This window comes from Trichomycterus rosablanca, chromosome 22 (genome assembly GCF_030014385.1).
Source record: "Trichomycterus rosablanca isolate fTriRos1 chromosome 22, fTriRos1.hap1, whole genome shotgun sequence".
In the NCBI taxonomy this organism is placed as follows: Eukaryota; Metazoa; Chordata; class Actinopteri; order Siluriformes; family Trichomycteridae; genus Trichomycterus; species Trichomycterus rosablanca.
In genome coordinates, this window is record NC_086009.1 from 6,471,001 (window position 1) to 6,493,173 (window position 22,173).

The 22,173-nt window shown below is 37.8% G+C and overlaps 1 protein-coding gene across 1 annotated transcript; it reads right to left on the reverse strand.

The window, feature by feature from the left end:
- Window positions 1-5,370: 5,370 nt before the first annotated feature.
- On the reverse strand, window positions 5,371-20,266 carry srl (sarcalumenin). The gene is made up of 7 exons (XM_063018898.1): window positions 20,204-20,266; window positions 11,855-11,950; window positions 11,250-11,345; window positions 9,628-9,663; window positions 7,754-7,870; window positions 7,263-7,496; window positions 5,371-7,071 (listed from the first exon to the last, which is right to left on the reverse strand). Exons 1-7 carry the CDS (start codon window positions 20,259-20,261, stop codon window positions 6,260-6,262), a joined length of 1,449 nt encoding a protein of 482 aa, XP_062874968.1. The 5' UTR covers window positions 20,262-20,266; the 3' UTR covers window positions 5,371-6,259.
- Between the last annotated feature and the right edge of the window lie 1,907 nt (window positions 20,267-22,173).

Consider the following 22,173-nt stretch of genomic DNA (forward strand, 5'->3'; position numbering starts at 1 on the left):
CTGAAGAACCGCTTTCCTCTGGACCAGTCTGGACCAATTTCAAAGGGGACACTTGAAATTTTCAGTATAACAGTATCAACCCTTCTCTGACACCAGGTCCCGAATCTCAGGTCCACTGTTAAAAATTGAACTTTTGTTGAATGAGTTCTGAGTTCAAGACCAGCTTAAGGAATGGGAAATATCCATGGTGCACCAGTTTCATCTGCATTGATCTAAACCTTTAGTATATTTCCAAGATGTGACAGTATATTCTTATTATTTACGTGTGTATTGGCTTAAAATAGGTGTCCCTTCTTTATTGCTCCAATAAGGATTTATTCTCACACAGATAATACATGGATAGAAAAGCTCTCCTTAGGTTGCGTATTTAAGCTCAGTACATGTCTGGCATCCTTAAGTTTTGCCACATCTACATTAGGCTGCAGACAGTAGACAGTCAAAGACATTTCGTCTCCATACATGAGGGTTTACCAATACTGTAGTACAGTGTAGTGTTGCGCCTCTTTCACGGTTCGGTGCTCCTGCGCCCAGCATTCAGTAGTCCGTCTTTAACCGAGTCCGCCGATTTGCCCATTCGTATCATCTGCTAAGCGTTTCACACAAAAAAAGTCAATATTTCTCCACAGTGTTGCGAGCATATAAAGCGAATGGCTACTTCTCCGGTCGTGTTGAAGAGCAGTGCTGATGTGAGAGCGCAGGACCGCTCTGTGCACCAGTGGGAAGCGCCGACCAGCACGCCGACCAGAATAAAGCCGAGGATACCAAGGAGCGTGCGCGCTCTCGCGAGAGAAACGGAAAGGAGCGAGCGCGCTCCCGCACTGACAAGGCAGTCTTTCTTTAAAAACCGCAATGACGCCCCTTTCATTATACTCGTTACCGTCACGCAGCCACCGCAACTAGGGAGCAGTTATGGATTTTATGTGCAGGGTCGGTAGGAGCATCAATCTTGACAGTAATATCAAAGCTTTAAATGAGGCCAGGACGCGCCTTAAGGAATCACCTTCCTTTGTTCTCTGTAGGGTTATTCCATTTTCAGAGGTTAAAACCTGTTTAAACAGGGAGAATGGGGTTGTTGTGTTTCTATATGGCGCAGGTGAGGGGGTAACGCACAGTAACATGGTTCCTGAGGTCCAGGTTTCGAGCTTTGCCTCCTGTCACTGCCTTAAAGTGGTTTGGCATGTTTTCCCCTTGTCTGGCTAATTTTCCCCAAGGTACTTGGTTTTTATTTATAGAAGAGGAATGCCTTTATTTGTCAAATAAATACATGTACATGTGTACAATACAATACAAATCTTTTTCCACATATCCCAGCTTGTTTTGGGAGCTGGGGTCAGAACGCAGGGTCAGCCCATGTACAGCGCCCCTGGAGCAGACAGTGTTAAGGGCCTTGCTCAAAAGCCCATCAGTGGCTGCATAGCAAAGCCTGGATTTGAACCGACAATCTTCCGATCATTAGCCCAAAGCTCTACCCACTGGACTGCCACTGCCCAGTGAGTAGTGGTATGGTAGTGGGTACTCCCATCTTTCAAAAACATGCATTAACTGGCTGCACTAAATTACTGTTCCAGAGTGTGTGCGACCAGTGTCCAGGATGAGCACTCTTACTAAACAGCTTATCCTGAGCAGGGGCGCAGTGAACCATGCATCCTCATGCATGTTATTTAATTTTGTGGCATGACATCCAGATTCCTTATTAGTAATTATGCTTTACTATAACTGGTGACCTTTCTGCTCCCATTTATAATGCTAATTTGACTGCAACCATTACAAAGAACATGCAACTGTGGTCTCTTGTGGAAAACACACTGTTATCTCATGCGGAGAGGAAATTTCAGATGGCCAAACCTGTTCTGCAATTAATTAGAAGCTGCTAGAATATGGGGCACTGTCTATAGAAAAGCAGGCTCTACATCTTAATGAGAAACTTACAGGCTTCTATGCAATGTATTTTTAATGTATAACACATTTTTCACAACTTGTTTTATAATTATTTGTAACTAACAAACTAGCTAGCTAGTTTCAGTGTAATTTAACTATATGTGCCATTTATGGATGGCTGATGGATAGCTTTGGTGTAACTGAAGTACATTTCAGTAACTTGTAGATTAGCTAACTACATTTTAAAGCCTGACTAGCATTTATATACTTTTAAATCAAACAAATAAAAAGTTTTCCCTTGATTTGCTGTGCTGCAATGCAACAAAATGCTGGCAGGATAAAGGTAAAATACTCATAATCTCTTAGCCCTTAGCACATTGTGAAATGAGGCATGACATGGGCAAGGACATAAAACCACAAAGAGAGCAGAGATTTTTTTATTCATAGCACGCACATCCTTTTGGAACCGACTTCTTAAGCTCTGCTGTCAAAAGAATTTACATTAAAGAAATGACTTGGCCACATGGTACTTTTAATCTCATATAAATATGTGGCTGTTGACAGATACAAACCTGGATCAACCTTGATGTTTTATAGACGAGTACAGTTACTTTGTGAAGGTTTTAGCTTGTCACTGTGAAAGACCTGTACATAATTGATTTGTTCAATGTCAGTAAAGGCCTAAATTCCTGAGACAGCATTCTTTCTGTATTTCTTGTTTCACATTCATTCGGTCCTCACACACAAACACACACACTGGTTATTGCTGCAATGCAGTTACCAGACTTCCCCTCTAGACATACTGAAATAAGGGGGTAACATAAGCCTCTTCTTGAAAGGAAGTGTGTGTGTGCTCAGGCAGGTGTGTATAGGTCATTTATAATTATTACATTTTCACCAAACTCATTGTCTTGGTCAGGGTCATTGAGGGTCTTAAATTAAACAGGACAATCGGACACCAATCCATCACATGCCAACCCACACTTACTCATTTTTACTCACACCTAGAGGGAATGTTAGAACTGTCTAACTTACATGGTTTTAAAGGTGGAAAGAAAAAAGTTTCCCTAATAGAAACCCTTGCAGGTGTGTGGAAAACATTCCCCAGTCGGTGACCAAAGACTAAAACTAAATCCAGGTCCTCAGGACCCAGGCTGCTGTTTACCACCCATCTTTTTTTCCCACAGGGTCGTGGTGGGTCCCAGTTCCCTGAAAATACTGGGCACAAGACAGCAATGCACCTGGAGAGGGTGCCAATCCTTTAGCCACCCAAGAGGCATAAAGAATTTTATCAATGCAGGAGGACTGAAGAATCCTGAAGCATTGCAGCATATTCTAGATGGACAGAGAGCAAGACAGCAATTGAGAACGGGCAAGGAAATGAGATGTAGGAAACTTGTTTCAACCTTTTCTGAAGTCTATTCATCCTAACTGCATAATTATTATTTAAGCATGTCTTCCCACACTACAGTACCTTCAGCTGTCTAAAGATCGTCACTTGTAATTTGTCTTTAAAATTCTTCATTGTTTTGCTGCATTGATAAGATCAGCTAGACTAGACTTACAATGTAAGTAATGAAGGCCTTTGTGACCTGCTGAATTTCTATAGTTTTTTTCTCCCAGCATATCCGACTTACCCAACGAGATGATTATCGAGCCATTATGAGCTAGATCAGGTGTATCGGGATCAGAAAAAGCCAAAGACATTTTTAAAGCTTGAGACCCACATTAGCTATCAAGTAGGGAACAATTGTAACTCTGGGCAGTTGTGCCTCCAAGACGTTGAAAAAACTGAAGTCTCATGAAGTGCTCACTCTAGTAGAAAAATCATGATACAGCACTCTTATTAAATCAAGCTTTAATAATGAAATGTTTAAACTAGAGTTATGATGATTACAGCTAAAACTGAAACAATTAAAAAATACTGAAAACAATTATATGCTAAAGGTAAAAATGAAACTACAGTGAAATGACAACATTCAAAATTAACTGAACAAGAAACATTAATTAATTTCAATTTTTCCCTTTAAAATAGATTGTCTTTCAATATAAATGTATTAACATGCAGACTGCATGTTGCATATTTAAGCTAGTACATACATTAATGTGTATGTATAGTTAATTCTCAGCAAATATTATATTTTGCCATTTGTCCCAATATGAAGGAAGGGCTCTGCTGACCATGGAATACAAAATGACTATTTGTTTTGTCCCTCCTTTTAATAATTTGGGAGCTACTTATTTTCTTTGTTTGTACTTTTGGCTGCTTCCATATGTAGGGGTCACCACAGCAGATCTGGTCTGCATAGCACCAGATCCCTTCCTGATGCAACCCTGTCTTTCTATCCAGGCTTGGGACCAGAATTGAGAGCACTATGACAAGTGCTTCTCCCAATGCAGACATTATTTAATCATGTCCATACAGACCGGCCGATAGCACTGCTGAGATTTGAACCTTGGAACCCCAGATCTCAGCAGTAGTGGGTAAGCGTACTTAAGTGGGTGTATTGTTGTTGTAGAAGTGTAGAAAGGTGGGGAAAAAAGATTCATTTCAATTTACAACACAATAACGTGCACTAATATTTGTTAATATTATAATTAATTATCATTAATATAATTATTAATATCAGTTTTTACAGAGACCTGCTAATTATACTATTTTAAAACAGAAATTCCAGTTTACCACAGGAGCTTTTTCACTTGCACATATACAGTGATCATCATTTTACACAATCTGATTAATTTACAAGCATTACACAAGTACAATCTATTAGTCATCTCTAGCAAACCATTACCTTCATGTACAGGTTATACATGCAAATTAGTAAATAAAATGATAATTAAAATGACTGATGTCAAACTAAGACTATTAAGGTAGATTTTAAAAAAAGTCAAAAAACAAAGCAGTAAACATATTTAAGACAGAATGAGAACTGAAACAACACTGATAACCTTAAAATACATTTAGAAGAATTCAGTTTTACAACGAAGGTAAGATATAATGGCTGATTCGTTTAGGATTCCTTTTGGATTACCAGTGGATTTTTTGTTTGTTAACTGTGGTGCCTTAAATTGCTTTTAGCAAAATACCACATTCCCTTCATTACATTTTTGAAATATTGGACTGTTAAGTTCTTTTTATATTCTAAAAAAAGTCACATTTTACCTTCTTGCATGGTTTAGTGAATTTAAAGTTCCCAACTCTAAACCTTTAATCTATAAACAGTAGGCAGGCTGACAACCCAACCGCTAATATGCCAGCATTGAAAATAGAAACCTGTTAGCTGTTTTGTGCTCTGATAACTAATTTGACTATACACAAGTAAAAACAGCTATCCATCCTGCTACATGAAGAAAGCAGCACAGACCAGCATTAGAGAAGAGCAGGAGTAGTTAAGTAGTTATATAAAATCATACTGTTGAGTTCAGGAGTATTTTGAGGATAAACATACGCATTTTGGTGGAGACTCCATTCCAAATAACCAGCCAATGTTATGTTCACAAACCTTTTTATTCACATGATTTTCATGACACTCTACTGTTTACTCATTTCTCAATAAATATTAGCTATACAGTTAAAACACATGGGCAAATAATACTCTAAAGCCAAATTAGGCCCTGACTTGGGTTACAGCTGAGCCATATTCAAAGTTTTGTTCTGTTCACATGGAAATAGAACCGAGAGCAGATCTGATTTACCAACACAATGTGTATTAAGTGAGTAAGAAGAAACACGAGAATTAAAGATACCAGTCTAGGTATGAGTTTATGGCAGTGAAAAAATTAACAAAACAGAATGTGTAATCATGAGCTGATCTGTTCAGTTCCTTTTTATAAACACTTTGCTTACTAAGCTACAACCTTCATCGATTTTATACAAAACTTGCCAAAAGAATTAACAGCTATTTCTTTCTTTTTCTATTTTTCTTTCTTTTTTTCTTATTCATATTTAAGGCAGCTTATACTGAATTTGTCAGTCTCAGAATATTCCTTTGTCTTGTTTGTGTAGCAGTAAAAATTTTCCCCCAGTGTACTCATTTTCTTTCCAAACTGATGACAGTTCACAAACGTAAAACCCCCAAAAATAAGCTGGAGAGTTTTATTTTGGTAAGCTTGCATCCTCTTGCCGTATAACCTTGCTAGAACTTCTTATGACCCAGCCCCCCCAAAAAATTTATTTTATCAAGGTATCCCCCATCCCTAGTTCTTTTATCCACCAAAATAACACTAAAGAATTCTTCTCATGTAGAAAATCTCCTCAGCTTCTGAAACGGACCTGTGACAGGAGAGGGATTTGTTTCCACTGCTCCTCTGCTACCAATATTGCTCATTTTTTTCTCTCTTCTTCCTCCTCCAATCCCACTTTTCTCTTTCTCTTCTCTCAGTTTCGCCGGTACCGATTCTTGGGCTTTTCACCACAGCCGGTGGCCTCGCAGGAGGACAGGGCTGGGTTCTTTTTGGAGTGGATACTACTCAGGAGGCCTGGAAGATCACTGGTGATGGCTCTCTCAATCTTTTCCAGCAGACAACCTCCTATGTAAGAGCACTGGGCCGAGAGCTGCTTGAATCCACTTACTGGATTGATGCCAAAGAAATCGCGGTAAGCATCACGGTTAGGCAAATCAAACTTGCTGACGTTGGTCTTGGCCAGGATAGACTTGAAGATATAGAACTTGTCTGGGTCGTCCACAATCTCCTTAAACACTTCCTCAGGGTCACTGAAGAAGCTCATCCTCTCCTTGAATGTCTGCACATAGCGGTCGACCAGCAGGGCATGAATACGCACACGGATGCCATGCTGGCGAATAAAGGCAATCTTATTCTCCAAACGGTTTTCAATTACTTGGTTCAAGTCTTCCAGGAGAGAGATTTCCTCACGCTTAAAGAGCTCACGGCTGGTATCAGGGGCATAGTCATAAGGCCAGAAGGAGCTGACGTACACACGCGGGGGCTCGGTTACATTGATGAGGGGTGCCAAGCTCCAGAACAAGGCACCATACACACGCATGAGATCCTGGGTGGCCAGGCTGTCTGCCTTGTTGAGGATGATGCGGATCTGTGACTCTCGACCTTTCAGCTGCCTGAAGAGCATCTCTAACTCTAGGCCAACGTCCAACTTGGTGGGGTCAAATACCACAAAGATTAGGTCAGCACGGTCAATGAACCACTGGCACACATCGTTGAAGGGATAGCCTGCAGAGAATTTGTGTGAAAAGGTTAACAATACCTTCTTGTGCATGTTATTTTATTTATTATGTTTACTGTGCGCTTCACTTGTTTCACTTATAGCTGAAAATGGCTAGTATATACATTTCAAGAAGTATTAAGGCTGCATACTATGTACTAAATTGCATATCAAAGTAACTAATGGACTAAAAAGTTACCTCTCTCCTGTTGTTTGCGGTTCTCGATGATCCCAGGAGTGTCCACGAAGGTGACGCGCTCGAGGAGCTTGTGAGGCATCTCAATGCCAATTAGTTTCTCTAGAAAGTTCTGGCCAAACTTCTCCAGGGGTGAGAAGGATCGAGAGCTGTCAGCAGCCATAACAATACCCTCCACAGACCGGACTTTCTCACCGTGCATGATCACCGTGAATTCAGAGGTAGTGGGCTCAGCTCCTGTAGCAATAAAATAATTAAAGATTAGGAATATGAGAACTTCCAAAAATTTTTAAGCCTTGTCTTCACAGTGTCAGGAACATTGTGTCCTTTTATCCTCTAGCTCTATATAGTCTTTCAGCTTAAGAAACAGTCTACAACACTGTGAAATATAAACACTTTGCTAATCTGAATGACAAGATCACAGACTACCTTCTGATTGTTGCGGTTAAAGAGAGGTTTATCCTCACCTCGTCAGCTGCAGGAACTGCGCTTACCTGTGTATAGCTGATACGGTGTGTCCTGAAGTCCCAGCAAATAGTTGATCATGGAAGATTTGCCTACACTCCAGGGGCCAAGAAACAGGACCATGGGCTTAGAGGCGATCTCTCCATCTGCAGAACGGAAAAGATGTTGAAATAAAACACAAACGGCACCATACACTGAGTAACTCAAGTTTAATTCAGTGCTTATAACTGACTACAGACAAAGCAGGTAATGAGTGCAGGACCACAACACACATCACCTCATGCAATGTAGCAGAGAATCAGCAGCATCACAGCATCAAAATTACATTAATCTATGATCCCTCCAGTACAGTATATAATGTACAGTATAGGATGACAGAGCAGTGTTTGGGTTTTGCATTTTTCTGTTACTCAATGATTTGAATACCATTCTTTGTAAAAAGGAAAAAATATTGCCTTGTTAGGTACTTTTATAAGTTTACTTTGGGTGTTTGTGGTGTAGAAAGTTTTATAATGTCACCAAACTGTGTGGTATGGCCTTCTAATTCCTTGTTACTGATGGTAATTGGCTACAGTTGGTAACTGTTCTGTTCCCAAAATAGAGACTGCATTCATTAAAAAGTACATGAAACTGCCATAAAAAAGATACTTGAACATAGGTGACATTGTCCATTGTCAAGCAAGCCCTACAACCCCATAAGAAAGCCCCTGCTCCAGAACTGAAATCTTAAAGCTTTAGGTTTGTTGCTGATCACATGGGCAAAGACAAATCAAAACAAGTAGTTGTTTTGCATGGCAGCCACTGGGCCCATGGTGATGGCAAATCTTGCCAACTGTGGACAGTCTCACCCATGGCGGAGCCATTTTTGGTGGTTGTTGTTTAACATTTAACCATACAGACAGTCTTTTTTTTTTGCATTCCAGTCACTGAGTTGCAGAAAAATGTACAGTTAAAGACATCACTGAAATCTCAAGACTGACATGACGTCCCTTACAAGTGTATGTGAATCCGTCTTACACTTTTAAACATATCTAAACATATGAAGCCAAGCATTATTGTGGCAAAGCAGACATTAGCTTTTCAAAATCTGGTCATTGCAGCTATTATTTCTGCTTTAACATGGTGTGTATAGACAGGTTGATACAAAATAGCACACATGAATTATTTAAATAAGCTACATTTATACACTGATAGTTGCACACGCTCAAACAATAACACTCCTTTCACAGACAAACTGCTAATTGTATAAGTTGTATGCTAATGCCATACAATCACCTTCCCTGGTACTGACTAAACCAGTTCTTTATGATTATAGCTTTTCCAGGCCCCAGAAAGCAGACTGTACATTATAAAAACACAAAGCTTGAAATAAAATGTTTTCTCTCCAGTTCTAGAACCCGAGGTAAACATTTTATGCTAGTAAGAGCCCATTAAACCCTTCATCGTGGGTGGAAATGGTTTTAATAAATTAGTAAAAAAGACAAAGATAAAATAAAAACAAGTCTGTTAATTAGATCATTTTGTACAATTAGTTGAATAGAATGGCTGAGCTTAATTCCAAATGTTTTTCTATGACATTCAATTTTATACAGTACCTATGTGTATATATTTATTTTTGTGTATATATATTGTGTATATATATATTTCCTTTAATTGATGACAGTTTATAATATATTTGAGAGGACACTTGCATACTAAGTAATGCAGAACTTTGCATCTTTGAATAATCAAATGTTATGTGACCATATTTTTGGTGTCTATTAAGCAAGTCAAGGTGGTATGAAATGATGACTACAGCATTCAACCAGGATGAATGGCTGTGGCTGTTACTAGCTAGCATTATGCTGCAGGGGGTCAGACATTCAGGCAGGGGCCATGCAGCAGACTGCCCCGTTATACCCACCTGTGGCCGAATCCCCCAGGGTGCGTCCAGGATAGGCTGTTTAGTGGAGGTAGGGAAGAGTCAAGTGCAGTGAAAACGAAATGAAGATTAAAAAAAGAGTGAGCAAAAGTGTGAGAAATAATGAGAGGTACAAGAAAAAAAGAAAAAAGCAATTTTTCCCTTTTCCTGTGGCGCAGGGAGGCAAATGTGGTGAACTGATGATAATAAAGGTGAATGACAGACAGATAGATGGTCTACAAATGATGTCTGAGAGGGCAAGAGATTGTTTTCAGGTTAAACAATATAATATATTTATATTAAATACCATCTATTATATGTGGAAGGTTTTTTTTCCAAATTGAATAAAGTTTCCTCTCAAATACTCTAACCATTTTGCCTTTTGGTCCCCTCAACCCTGATTTGTAGTCAAAGTTTTCAGTTGGTCCAATGGTGATCGCAGTCAGTGCATGTTTCTTATCTCTGGCATACTTGCACCATACCCTACAGACTGGTTGCTTTATAAATGCTGAGACTGAATTGTATTCTGCGAAGATTTCGTCTGCATTTACAGTTAAAGTCAAAAGTTTTCATACACTTGTAAGGGACATATTATGGCTGTCTTGGCCAGATCATTGTAAATGATCTTAAATAGCTGATTCAGCAGTGTGAATTTGGAAAATGGCAAATCATATTTATTTGAAACTTTGACTACAGAGTTGGTTTGCTAGCAGTATCAAATGCATATTAAAATACTAATTGGTTCCCTATTATCAATGTGCACTGCACAGTCACCAAAATGTCAATTTTAAGAGGCCATTCTGGATCAGTCTGTATTATTTCAGTAAGTGTGATAGGTTAGAAACCATGCTGAACCACAAGGGGGGAAGCTTTATCTCAGTACTGGATATGTGGTGTTTGACCTTTCTGTACACCAGTGAGGGTTAGTGGAAAAGGAACATTCGATAACATTCAATAAATACTGCCATTCAGTGGATGCTTCCATTTTTCTGAGGCTTTCTAAGATGTTCCACTTTGAAAAACACATTATATGGCCAAAATATTTGGACTTTCCTCCTTTAGTTCAAATGTTTCAGCCACAACCTTTACTAACAGATCAAAATCAATAATACTAATTAAACTATATGCTTACAGTTTGAATTAGGCTCTTTCCCATCCCAGCAATACATTGTTTACTGTTTAACGTTCAGTGTGGAGGAACGTCAGCTGCCTGTGCAGAACACTTTCCTCAAACCCATCATACATCTTTGGAATACACTAAGACTGAGAGTCAGACCTTGTTGCGGAGGGGTGACAAAAGCCACAATTTTGATATGGGATGTTTATGTATGAATCTGATGTTCACGTGTCAAAATATTTTTGGCCACATAGTGTCTTACAGTAGCTGATGTGTATGTTTTATCAGTTTCATTAAGAACAATTAATAGGGTGGCATTAAAAAAATGCAATATTTACAGTACAACTACATGCTAAATAGTCTGATCAATATGCCCATGTAATCTGGCTGCCTAAAGATCATCTTTGACTGAAAGTATCAATGCACTCATTATTGTGAATGATGGAAATTATAAAGATGATAGACACCCATTATTAGTTTCGCTCAGTGACTTCAAACAGTAATGTACCTGAGATCTCGTGTTGTCTGAGCTCATTGTACTTGTACGCATGTTCCACAGGCCTGATGGAGTTGTGGTAAATTTTCCTTAGTTTTTGCAGAGCAGCTAAAAAAGAAAGGGAATCAACAAATAACAATAAATAACAGAAAGCAGAGTAAACATTTTATCTAGATGAATTAAAGGGTAATTAAAACTAATCATTGTGGTATGCTAATTCTTGCAGGTGTTTTATAATAAATGGCCTAAAATCCAGAGCCAAAGATGATAGAATTCTTGTCAGAGCAACACTAGCTGATACATCTTGAGAGATTCTGGCAACCTCTGCTGGTTGGACAGCACCCACACTGGCAAAGGAAGTCTGCAGTACACTCTTCCTTTAAATGCTGATCACATTTTTACACTTTCCAGTGGTGAAAAGCCTTCTGATGCTCATGCTGCCACCTTGGCCAGACAGTAGAAGTTACTGTTTTAGTGTCAAGGTGATTCCCAATCTGGTCTCCCGTCTTCAAACAGCCATTTGTGTCTATTGATTGCCAAGACAATGTTTTTTCTCCCAATGAACCCTATTAATATTAAACTTGGGAGCTTCATTCAGCCCCAGCACTATTCCTTACCCACATAGTCTCCGGCGTTTTCATCTGCTGCCAACCTTAGGGTCTCCTCAATGTGAGATCGGTCTCTCAGAATGGATTCCACTACCTCTTCTTCTTCTGCAGGGAACACAAATGCACACATGCAATACTGTCACTTTATTAAAACACTATACTAATACTGGGTAGGATTTCCAGAACAGCCTTAATTTGAAATAGTCCAGTTTCAATGAGCATGTGCCACTTGTAGAATTATATTTCTACATTTCTATATATTATATTCTTATATTCCTGTTCTAGGCTGACAGGATTGAAACCCAATGTGCTGTGATCTGTAGAATGTGTTTGCCCTCAATCTTAAGATCTGATGTGTTGTGCATTCTAAAATGCTTTTCAACATATAATTCTTGACATGAACATAACTTGAAGGATTGATCTGCAGTGTCCTATGTACATGCTCAGACTCTGTAAGAATCTGCCACTGGTTGGTGTAAAGATGCCCATATAAATAATTTGACTGCAAAAAGCAAAACACTTTGTACAGAATGCAGATTATAAATACATATTTTCTGTATGTAAGGAACAATTTCTAATCAATTCAGCTTCTACAATCATCTGCTCAAACAACTGTTTCTATGGACAAAATAGATTATTAGTCTCTTGGTTAAGCTCAGTAACCTTTTGTTCAGAAAAATAACATTGAATCCAATAACCCCTAAAAGCAGGTCTGCCATAAATTAGAAGCTGTTGGAAGACTGGTGTCACTGTACACTGTCAAGCAGTTTTTACATTACCATGTATTACCATTTAAAAGGAAGTCTTTTTCGAACAACTCATCATATAAAAAGCAAATGCCGTGGCTACTTCCAGACAATACTCTCAATGGTGTCTTTAGGAATGTTCAAGGTCTTACATTTGATCTATGTTACATAGCTACCTACTAGGTCAGCTAATAGATTGCATTAGACATTAAAAACAGACCTCACATTTTCAAGAGCCTGGTTTGTACTGCTGTCTGACTAAACACAAGTATATTTTTTTTTTAAGAACCTTTAATGAAACTTGCATTTACTTATAGCACGGATTAACAGAGCATAATGTCAGTGACAAAGAAAGCTGTTTCCATATTTGAGAATCACACAACACCATTCCCTTAGCTTTACTCAGGACCTATATATAGTACCTCAAATTTAAAAATAAGACCAAGCATGATTTGATTTAAAGCAGGATGGCACAGAGCAGGGGATCGTGAAGGTGGATTTAAATGCAAGGGACTCCCCAGTTTCATAACAGCCCAAAGCCTCTGGGTCAGCTTCTCTCCCAAATCACTAGGCTGCACGGTGGATGAAGATAATAGCATCCTAACCAACCCCCTTTCCTGACTCTAAATATATCCATCAGCCTTTGCAGAATCTCTGAATGTGACTGTGAACATGCAAGGCTTATGGTCACTCTGTAGTTTGTCCGGGAATCAAGTTTCACACTGCCACTATGGACAGGGCTAAATATGGGGTTTACTGTTTTGTCTTCTCAATTCACACTTCCGCGTTTGGTGTACTGTGTTATCCGTGTTTGTACATCTGTGGTCACATTTCCTTACTTAGTACAAAATGCCTATGTAAAGGCATGGAGACAGTATCCAAATTTTATTTTAAACTTAGAAGTCCTATATTATTTATAAGGGACATTATAATTTTTAATGTTTGTATTCAATTTCCCAATGTTGTCTGTGTCCAGAATTATGTTTAAATACACAAGCCAAATCCCAACTAGCACATTCACTGCTACATATTCTCTCTGCATGTGGTGTAACATAACAGTGTTTAGACTATAAAGTAAACTTTACCCACGCTATATGGCCAAATACATGTAAAAACCTGATCAAGAGCTTTATGACATCCAATTTCAAAACCAAGGATATTAATATAATTGTCCCCCACCCTTTGGCACTATAACTGACTCAAGTCTTCTTGAAAGGTATTCCACAAGACTTTGGAGTGTGTCTTTGGATTAAACATGTTTGAACACTCGGTGTTTATAAACCTCTGTGGAACTGGTGTAGCAAGAAGGGCTTTTCCAAAACTGTATATAATTTATTATATATACAGTAACTTATAGATCTTATACACCTGTTTGTACATGGAATGTAAACAGTTTTAAGTTCCTTTCTCTGCTAATGTATTAATTTTTTAATTAATGTTTTAATAAATTAGCAATAACACAAATATTCACCATCACAGCTTTAACTGACATTCAGATTTTTTGGATATTTATAGCATACCCTTACTTATAAATTCCAGAGCATAAACCCAAGATCAAGAAACAGTATGGTGGTTCTTAATCTCAGCATGCCAAGACTAATGAGATAATACATTAGGACTACAACAATTAAGGATTTTTGTCTTGCACAAATACACTAAATCCCAGACACTTTTGATTTTCAAACGAGGTGTTTACCAAGCAAGAAGCCCCACAGTTGCCATAACACTGTCACAGGACCTGTGCCATAAATATGCTTTCTAGGTCTACAACCCTGTTTCTACTCCATGCTCTGAAAATTGAAGATTTAAAAGGGCATATAACAACATAGCAGTCAAGCATAGCTTTGTCCACCCTTCTACCCCTAATTCTGCTAGTTTCTTGAACTGGTAAAAGGGGCAGCAGTATTAAACACACCTGACCTTAGAAAACCTTCAACCTGATCAGGATTTAAAAAGAAAATGCTACCACCCAATAATATTTATTTTCAAAAGGCATTGGTAAATTGTGTTTTACTTTAACTGCATTTAAAGATGGTCAAGAGTTTGTGCAGATCTAATCTTTTCTAGGAGTTCATTCATACTGAGGGCTGCATATTTTCTGATTACTACTAGCTGACCAGAACCTTGTAAGCTTAGATACCTACTGGTGTTGTACCTAAACCATTTACAACAAAGTCTGGCTGAAATTAAAACCTGTAGCCACTGAATAAGAATAAAGACCCTATTTTTCAATGAGGAAACTACTAATATTCGATTTGCCGTTTGGTCCTGTCAAAGCCCCTTGCTGTATTTTAGGAATGTACTAAAACTAGGTAACAGGACCCAAAAACGATGCAAAAATACAACCTGACAGCTCTAGCCATTAATTAATTTGTCTGTAAATCTGGGCAACGAACGGCACTTTTCCTTTCTTTACATCCGTCAGGTTTAACCCTGTATTTGCCGTAGCGCTGTAAGCTCTGGACTTCTGACACCTGTTTCTGTAACTTCAGAAAATCAATGAGCTTGTTGCTTAGCAACCCAGTTAGCTTTGGAAAAAACATGGCTGCCTCATCATCTCATCAGTGAGGAATGTCTTACAGAGCAGCTGGAGGGGTCAGCTTATTTGTTAAATACATGCTGATGCTCTGAAAAGAAGCGATGAGATCTAAGATCTTTTCATTACTGTATCGGCATGTTAGCAGCTCTTAACTGTTAAGATTTGTTTGTATTTAATAAAGCCAACTGTAATAAAACTATTTTTAAGTTGATTATCTACAGTTATAGACCTTTTATCAGCTGTAGTTATAAAATATGCAAAGTGTGTAAGGTTCAAATATTCTGCACAAACATTATACTCAAAGCTATATATTTATGTTAAGGTTATATAGAAGATTATATGATGTGCATTTTAGCATCGAATTCTACTGTCCTTAAAAATAAATTAATAAATCCATTAAATAAATTGCTTGGCATGTTGCACAGTTGGTAGAATGGTTGCCATACAAATATGGCTCCAAGGAAAAAGGGTTTGATCAAGAGTGGTTAATTAAAATGATCATCATTTTATAATCATCATTTTTACAATCATTTCATGAAACCCCTTTTTAATATGATTAATGCATAAAGATAAAATACATTTTAGTTTATGCTTTTATTATATTTAAAAAATGTCAGCATGTATGATCATCCAACCAAAACATGTGTGCTGCAAAACGGATACAAAAGTATTTCAATTATTCATTCTTTTTTTTTTCATTTGTTTTTACTTAAAGCTTCATTCTGGTCAGGGATGCAATGAGTCCTGTCCCACCTGGATTCATGCAATGTGGAACAATTAAAACAAGGCTTTGATATTTTTCCCTTGTGCTATTTGTAAATGATGCTTATGTATTTCATACCATAAAGAAGAACCTTGTTATGTAATGTTATACCTTCCTTTTAAATAGTGTATGGTTGGTGGTTTACAATGTAGGTATTTTATAATCATAACATATATAGAGCTGGGTTTTCTTCTGATAGCAAACCAAATTCAATACATGCCTTGGTCATGAGTTAATAGGTTAAATTAGGTGTGTTTAGTAAGGTACAATTCTATACTGCAGTGCTGTGACCCTCCATGACAGGACTGCGACTCCCCTAGGTCATATTCTGCTTTCTGCACCCAAGAGCTAAATTTAATTAATGTTAACATGATTAGGGATGTCTCTACAGAGCCGTCTATTAACCCAGAGGATTTATCACCAGCTGAAGCAAGTGGGCCAAGGGAATACTGCAGTGGCATCAGGAGTATTTGATTTCAGGTCACCGGCTTAATAATGTTGAACTTTACAAGCAACTACAGTCCAGAAAAGTCTCCAGTTTCAGTCTAGAGAATATTTTAAACATAGTTGTTTTTGTAGAAATATGTACAGCAGTCATAGCGAATGGTCCAGTAAAAGAGATCAATGGAAGTCAAATGTTTATGTATACTTGGAGACATGTATGCAGTGGTAGTCTTGGGATTTCAATAATTTCTGATACTGTTTTTATTGAATGAATGGAACAAACAATTCGTTATAATATAATAAAAAAACTCTTCTTCATAGGTATGCTAAAAAATTTGCTGGGTCAAAGAAACATACAGCAAACTGGATTGTAAATGCTATGGTGATTTAAAAGGTTATGTTTTATTACTATTTATTTAACAGGGATAATTTAACTGGAGCCAATACAAAAAAGTTATTAAAAAAAGGTATTATTTAATCACTCAGAAGAAGAGTGCCATGAATGAAATGTCCCTTACAAAATTATAAACCTTTGACCTCAAATGTGTATCTTTTTAAATGTTATTAAACTTACACTTTGGTACTCGTAAAAAAAAAACTTTAGGTAATTAAGAAAACTGTAAACTAAGACAAACAGACACTGGTGGCCAATGGATGTCTATTACAGGCATGGATAGTAACAGGTGCTGAGGCTGATCTCTCACAAGGACAGAAATAGACCTACAATAGATCAAGCCATTAAAAGAGGTGGGAGTAGGGACTTGCTGTCCTTTTATAATATTCTTGTAGTCTTGCAGACTTTTGGCATTCTAATTGTTGTACATACTGTAAATCCTAAAGAGTACATTTAAACATAAGCATCAGGTCTTACTATACAGTGGAAATTTATGCACAAGAAATAATTACTATAGGAACACCTCTGATTAAACTCCATGCTTTGCTTAATTTCACTAAAATAGTCAAAACATCCTGTAAAGAGAACACACTGTTGCACTTTTTACCGTTAATGTACATTTATCTAGGTATTAAAACTTGTGCATAAAACTCTATTACGAAGTACCTTAAAAATGACCTTGAAGTTTTAGGGCTTGTCTCTTTACATACATGCTTTTTGGCAAGCTGTCTCAGAGTGTGCATCTGAGGGATATCCCTGTCTAACTGGGCCATGGCATGCTTTCAATACCGAAAGGTGGGAAGAGCCCTTACGCTGAAGCAATTCCTATATCATGTTTGGTACGAGGGAATATGACATCTTTCCTGAGTCACAGGCTGCTTTAAGGCTGTAAGACTGTGGTCTAGGACAACAACTTAACTATTTAAATGCTATATAAACAGTTTACAGCAGGTCTAGCAGAAGCCAAAATGTGACTAGAGGTCGGAGGATAAAAACTAAAGCTAAACAACTAGCCTTAGAAACTGTTATGACTGTTAAATACACTTCTAATCAATCACATAAGGGTGGCAGTGCTTTTAGAAAGAAGTTAATGTTATAGTATATAGTAAATAACTAATCTGTGCTTACTTGGCTATCTTGGCAAACCTTATAAAACCACCACTATGGACTAATACAGATTGTCCAACTGACTACAAATACTTCAGGAGCCACAACCTGATCATAAATGCAATTAAAATAAAACATAATAATACTGATCATTACTATAGCTAAATATATATAATTTTTTGTTCTTTAACATGATTATTTTGGGTTTTCTAATAGTATGTGGCCAAAAATGTATTAAAATACCAATTTAGAGGTATAGGAGGAGGTATATGTAATTTACCTTTATTTAGTGGCCTCTTAATTTTTCATTAGTGATAATGATTGACTACAGCTCATGACATGAAGTAAAAGCATGGGTGGCACTGCCTACAGTCATGTGAACTCTTGCTGATGTATAGTAAGGTTCTTCCTTCCACAACAGTCTCTAATCCCATGGTGATGCAAGATTGCTTGACTGTATACAATGACACCCATGTTCCAATAGCTTCAAGGCAGAGCTGCTTTTAGTGGTTCTTGAATTACAGCTGAGCATCCACATGAATTTTCTCTAAGGATAAGGTGAAAGATTGTGTACTCTTTTAAAAGTAAACAATGGACCACTGTTTTGTGTGCTTTTTAATGGGTGCAGCCAAACTAGGCCTGTTTATATGGCTGCAATGAAGTCGCTAGCTGTGGTCAAACAATCACTACTGAGGAATTACCAGCCCATACCCCAACTTTTCACTCCACCCACTAAATAATCCTATTGCTATATGTATTTTCAGTATTTTTTTTAAATAAACCCACAATACACTTATGAAAAAAAATTTGTATATTATTTTATAGTATATTTGGGTATGTGTTTTAACAATTCAGTCACAAACAAAGTAAACACCCAAGATTGTTATAACATATATAACCTTAGGGAGTGTATGTAAACTTTTGACCTTGACTGTACATCTCTATCTCAGCTATGCAAGTCTCACTAAATTACAGCATGATAAACAACAGAAAAATAAAATCAATACTGTATGAGTGATAAGACTAGCCATTACTATAGGTGTTAAATCAGTGCCCTATATGGGCAGCCGCTAGGAGTAAATTGTAATTGTGACAGTGCAGGGTGACAGCAGCTGTGTAGTGCGTCAAATTGGGAAGTTGGAGGCAGGGAAAATAGAGTGTAAGGGAGGGAGAAGGGAGGATATGGGGGGCGAAGGGGTAAGGGGGCGAGAGGATAGAAACCTATAGTGGACAGTATCCAGTTACAGGACGTTTTCCAATCTTAGATACCTGATGGGAGCCTGGGATATAAAGGCTTGTTTCAGGGCCACGAGGAAACCAAGGACAGAACAAGGGTAAAGAGTACTGCCAGAACTAAATGGAAAAGCCCTTGGTTAGCTAAGCTTAAAGGAGAAAAAATGCAGTCAAAAACCATGACGGGGGTGACCAGAAGAACCCATTCAAAGCACGGCAGATCAATTAAGCATTTAATCAAGAAACTGTCAATAAAATGAAGTATTTTAGTTAAATAAAGGCCTTAGTGGTTACAATGTCAGACCATACATGGTATTTGAAGGCAAGTTATTTCATAGCTGACAATTTAAAAACCATCACATTGTTTGTACATTGTTCTGTAATGAAGAATAGTCCAGAAAAACACAAATAGGAACAGGCAGGGTAAGACAGGTCAGCTTTCGTTCACAGCCTTCCTGTGTTCTACACTCTCCAAACTCTAGGGCTTTCCATCAGCTGGTGCCATGCCTCAAGGCAGCTGACACACAATGCCGACGCTCCAGCCACTGCCATACCAAAATATACTCTTCCAGTCTGACCTCAGATTAAAATGAAACCTTAATATAGTTTCTCCTCAAAACTGTATAAATGCTCTAAAACATTCCATTCTGAAAGCATAGAGGGTTTATTTGAAAGTAGGGTTTTTAAAATAACTCTAGCAGGCAAAAGATAGAACTGACGCAGATTTAAACATGGATCACAGATTTAAAACCTTCATAACCTAAGTCTACTTCATCTGTGATGAATAATGCTGTCTTTAAAAAACTGAAATAGTATTAGAGTTCTTCTCACATCACATGCTAGCTGATGTTATTTTAAATCTAAGGCCTTAATCCGGATACATACACTAAAGTCAAACTGTTGGGCTTTAGACTATGAACCAGTCATTAATGTACAGTTGGCTTTAACATGTCTGGTCAACTTGCAAGAATTCAGAAGTCTAAATAAACTTAAACTGATTTATGCCTCAAAACAGCTCATCTGCAGCTCAGAACTTTTAATCAACATAAAAACATAAAACAATGGAATATAGTCCTAACTACAATAAAAACAATATAAATTGCAAACAACATTATTAAAAAAAATTGTTTACCTGGTGTGGCCAAAGCCAGAAGAGAGATAAAACAGCAGATCGAAACAACGCCCTTCATGTTGGCTGCCAGGAGAACTCTGATAGACTCCGTGACTATATATACCCTCCCAAGAAGGTCAGAGGGCATACAGTAAAGAGGCTGGGCACTTGCAGTGGACTGCTGGGTAGCAAGTGTGCATCAGACTCTGCTTGGGGGTTGGTGCTTACAGCCGTCACCGAAGATCGGCATGCCAGTCAGGACTCTACGCACTATAGCAGCTGGCTGTCTCTTTTAGCCACACTGTTATGCCTGTGACACATCAGAGGTGTGGAGCCACAGCAACCCCCAGTTTACAAGGGATCCCAAGCCAAAAAACTGTTACAAAAGACACAGTTGCAAAGAAAAATAAACCCTTTGGAATGACATAACTGACTCATAATAACAGATAAGCTTACTCTGCCTAAACTACATATATCCACAGGAGGTTAATCTAGCTGGGTTTTGCACCCACCAGGCAGAAGCTACACAACTGATCAGTTGTTTAAAGGCCAAGAACAACTGATAAAACAAGAATGACATGTGGCTTGGTTACAATAACAGAAAACCTGCAGTTTGAGCTATTTCCTTAGAGCCGTCATTCTTTGCAGATAAGATTTAATAGCTCTGAGCCCCAAACTAATAACACACAAACAACTGTACTCGTGTACATTTAAAGAATGTCCTCAATGAACATTTATACAAATGTTTTGCGATTACCTGTGTGTTATTGTTCACCTACTTCAGCATTTTGTTGTGTTCGATTATTGCATTACTGAATTCCATCTATTGGTAGACAACTGGACACCCAGGTATTCCCTTTCTGAGGCTGTCATTTTGTTGTATGTTCGTTTATGCATTTTTCCCTATTTGAGACATGAACAGATCTTTCTTTGTGTACTTTTTAAAAATATCTGTTTTATTATTTGCAGGGTGTTTACTTTAAGATACTTTAGAGACTTATAACTGAATTAAATACAGAATGAGCTGGCTCAGCAGCTCTTAAAAAGTATCTTGTTCATTCTTTTTTTTATTTATTACCAAGATACCTGGACTTGCACAACCTCAAAGCCCTGGCGATCACAGTGTCACCCATATTACCACAGCATCTACTATATTTTTAATATTATCTGATTACATCTGACCAGCTAGACAATATAATTAACTGTTTGGGTTTTCTTTCTGACCTTTTCTCTGACAAACACTAATGTACTTCAAAATAGGTGCAGTCAGACCAGCCCTACTAATATGGACACAGAAAAGTCACAAGCTGCAGCCAATTGTAATAGCTAACAAAAACAGAAGGAGACCATGCCATGTCAATGGCATTGTATGCCTTTCTGAACCACACAATTATCCTAATTGAAAGTCTGTCAAAGAAATTCTTCATATTTCTATTCAGATTTTTTTCACAAAGATGAACAAAACAAGATGGTGTAAAGTGTTTACATGGTAAGTGTAATTGTGTGTTCAACAGTTTGTAAAACCAAAGTGGGATAGGGTTAGGGAGTGTTATTTTGGAAAACCTTTAGATAAAGATCTAAGAAGCTCCTTTAAATAAATACTGTATATCAATGACAAATAAGTCCCAACAGACATTGCTATCTCTGGTTACAAGTTGTTAGGGTAGTGACGTCTTTGTAACTTCTACTAGATTTAGACAGATGGCCGTGTTGCTGGATTCCATTTGCCTCTCTGGATAAAAACAAATGTGACTTCAGGTTAGCTACCTACGCTAAAAACTAAATGGAATAAAACCTTAAGAAAAAAATCTGACTTTAAGGCCCATCTCAATTCATTTAGTCATCTTTAGCAACTAGGTGCCACAGTGACCAAACAAAAAATGTGGGTCAAAGAACTTAAATGGGCACATGACATTTGGAAAAAAAATGGATAACTCACACAGGATTTAAAACACTGATCTCCACTGCAACAGCTAAACTGGGCAGACCAT

Bases quoted from the DNA above. Each gene is read 5' to 3' on its own strand.
- srl (XM_063018898.1), bottom strand. From the start codon at position 20,261: ATGAAGGGCGTTGTTTCGATCTGCTGTTTTATCTCTCTTCTGGCTTTG. The intron at 11,346-11,854 runs GTAAGGAATAGT...TTTCTTTTTTAG, and splicing joins AAACGCCGGAGACTATGTGG to CTGCTCTGCAAAAACTAAGG. The intron at 7,497-7,753 runs GTAAGCGCAGTT...TTATTGCTACAG, and splicing joins ACCGTATCAGCTATACACAG to GAGCTGAGCCCACTACCTCT.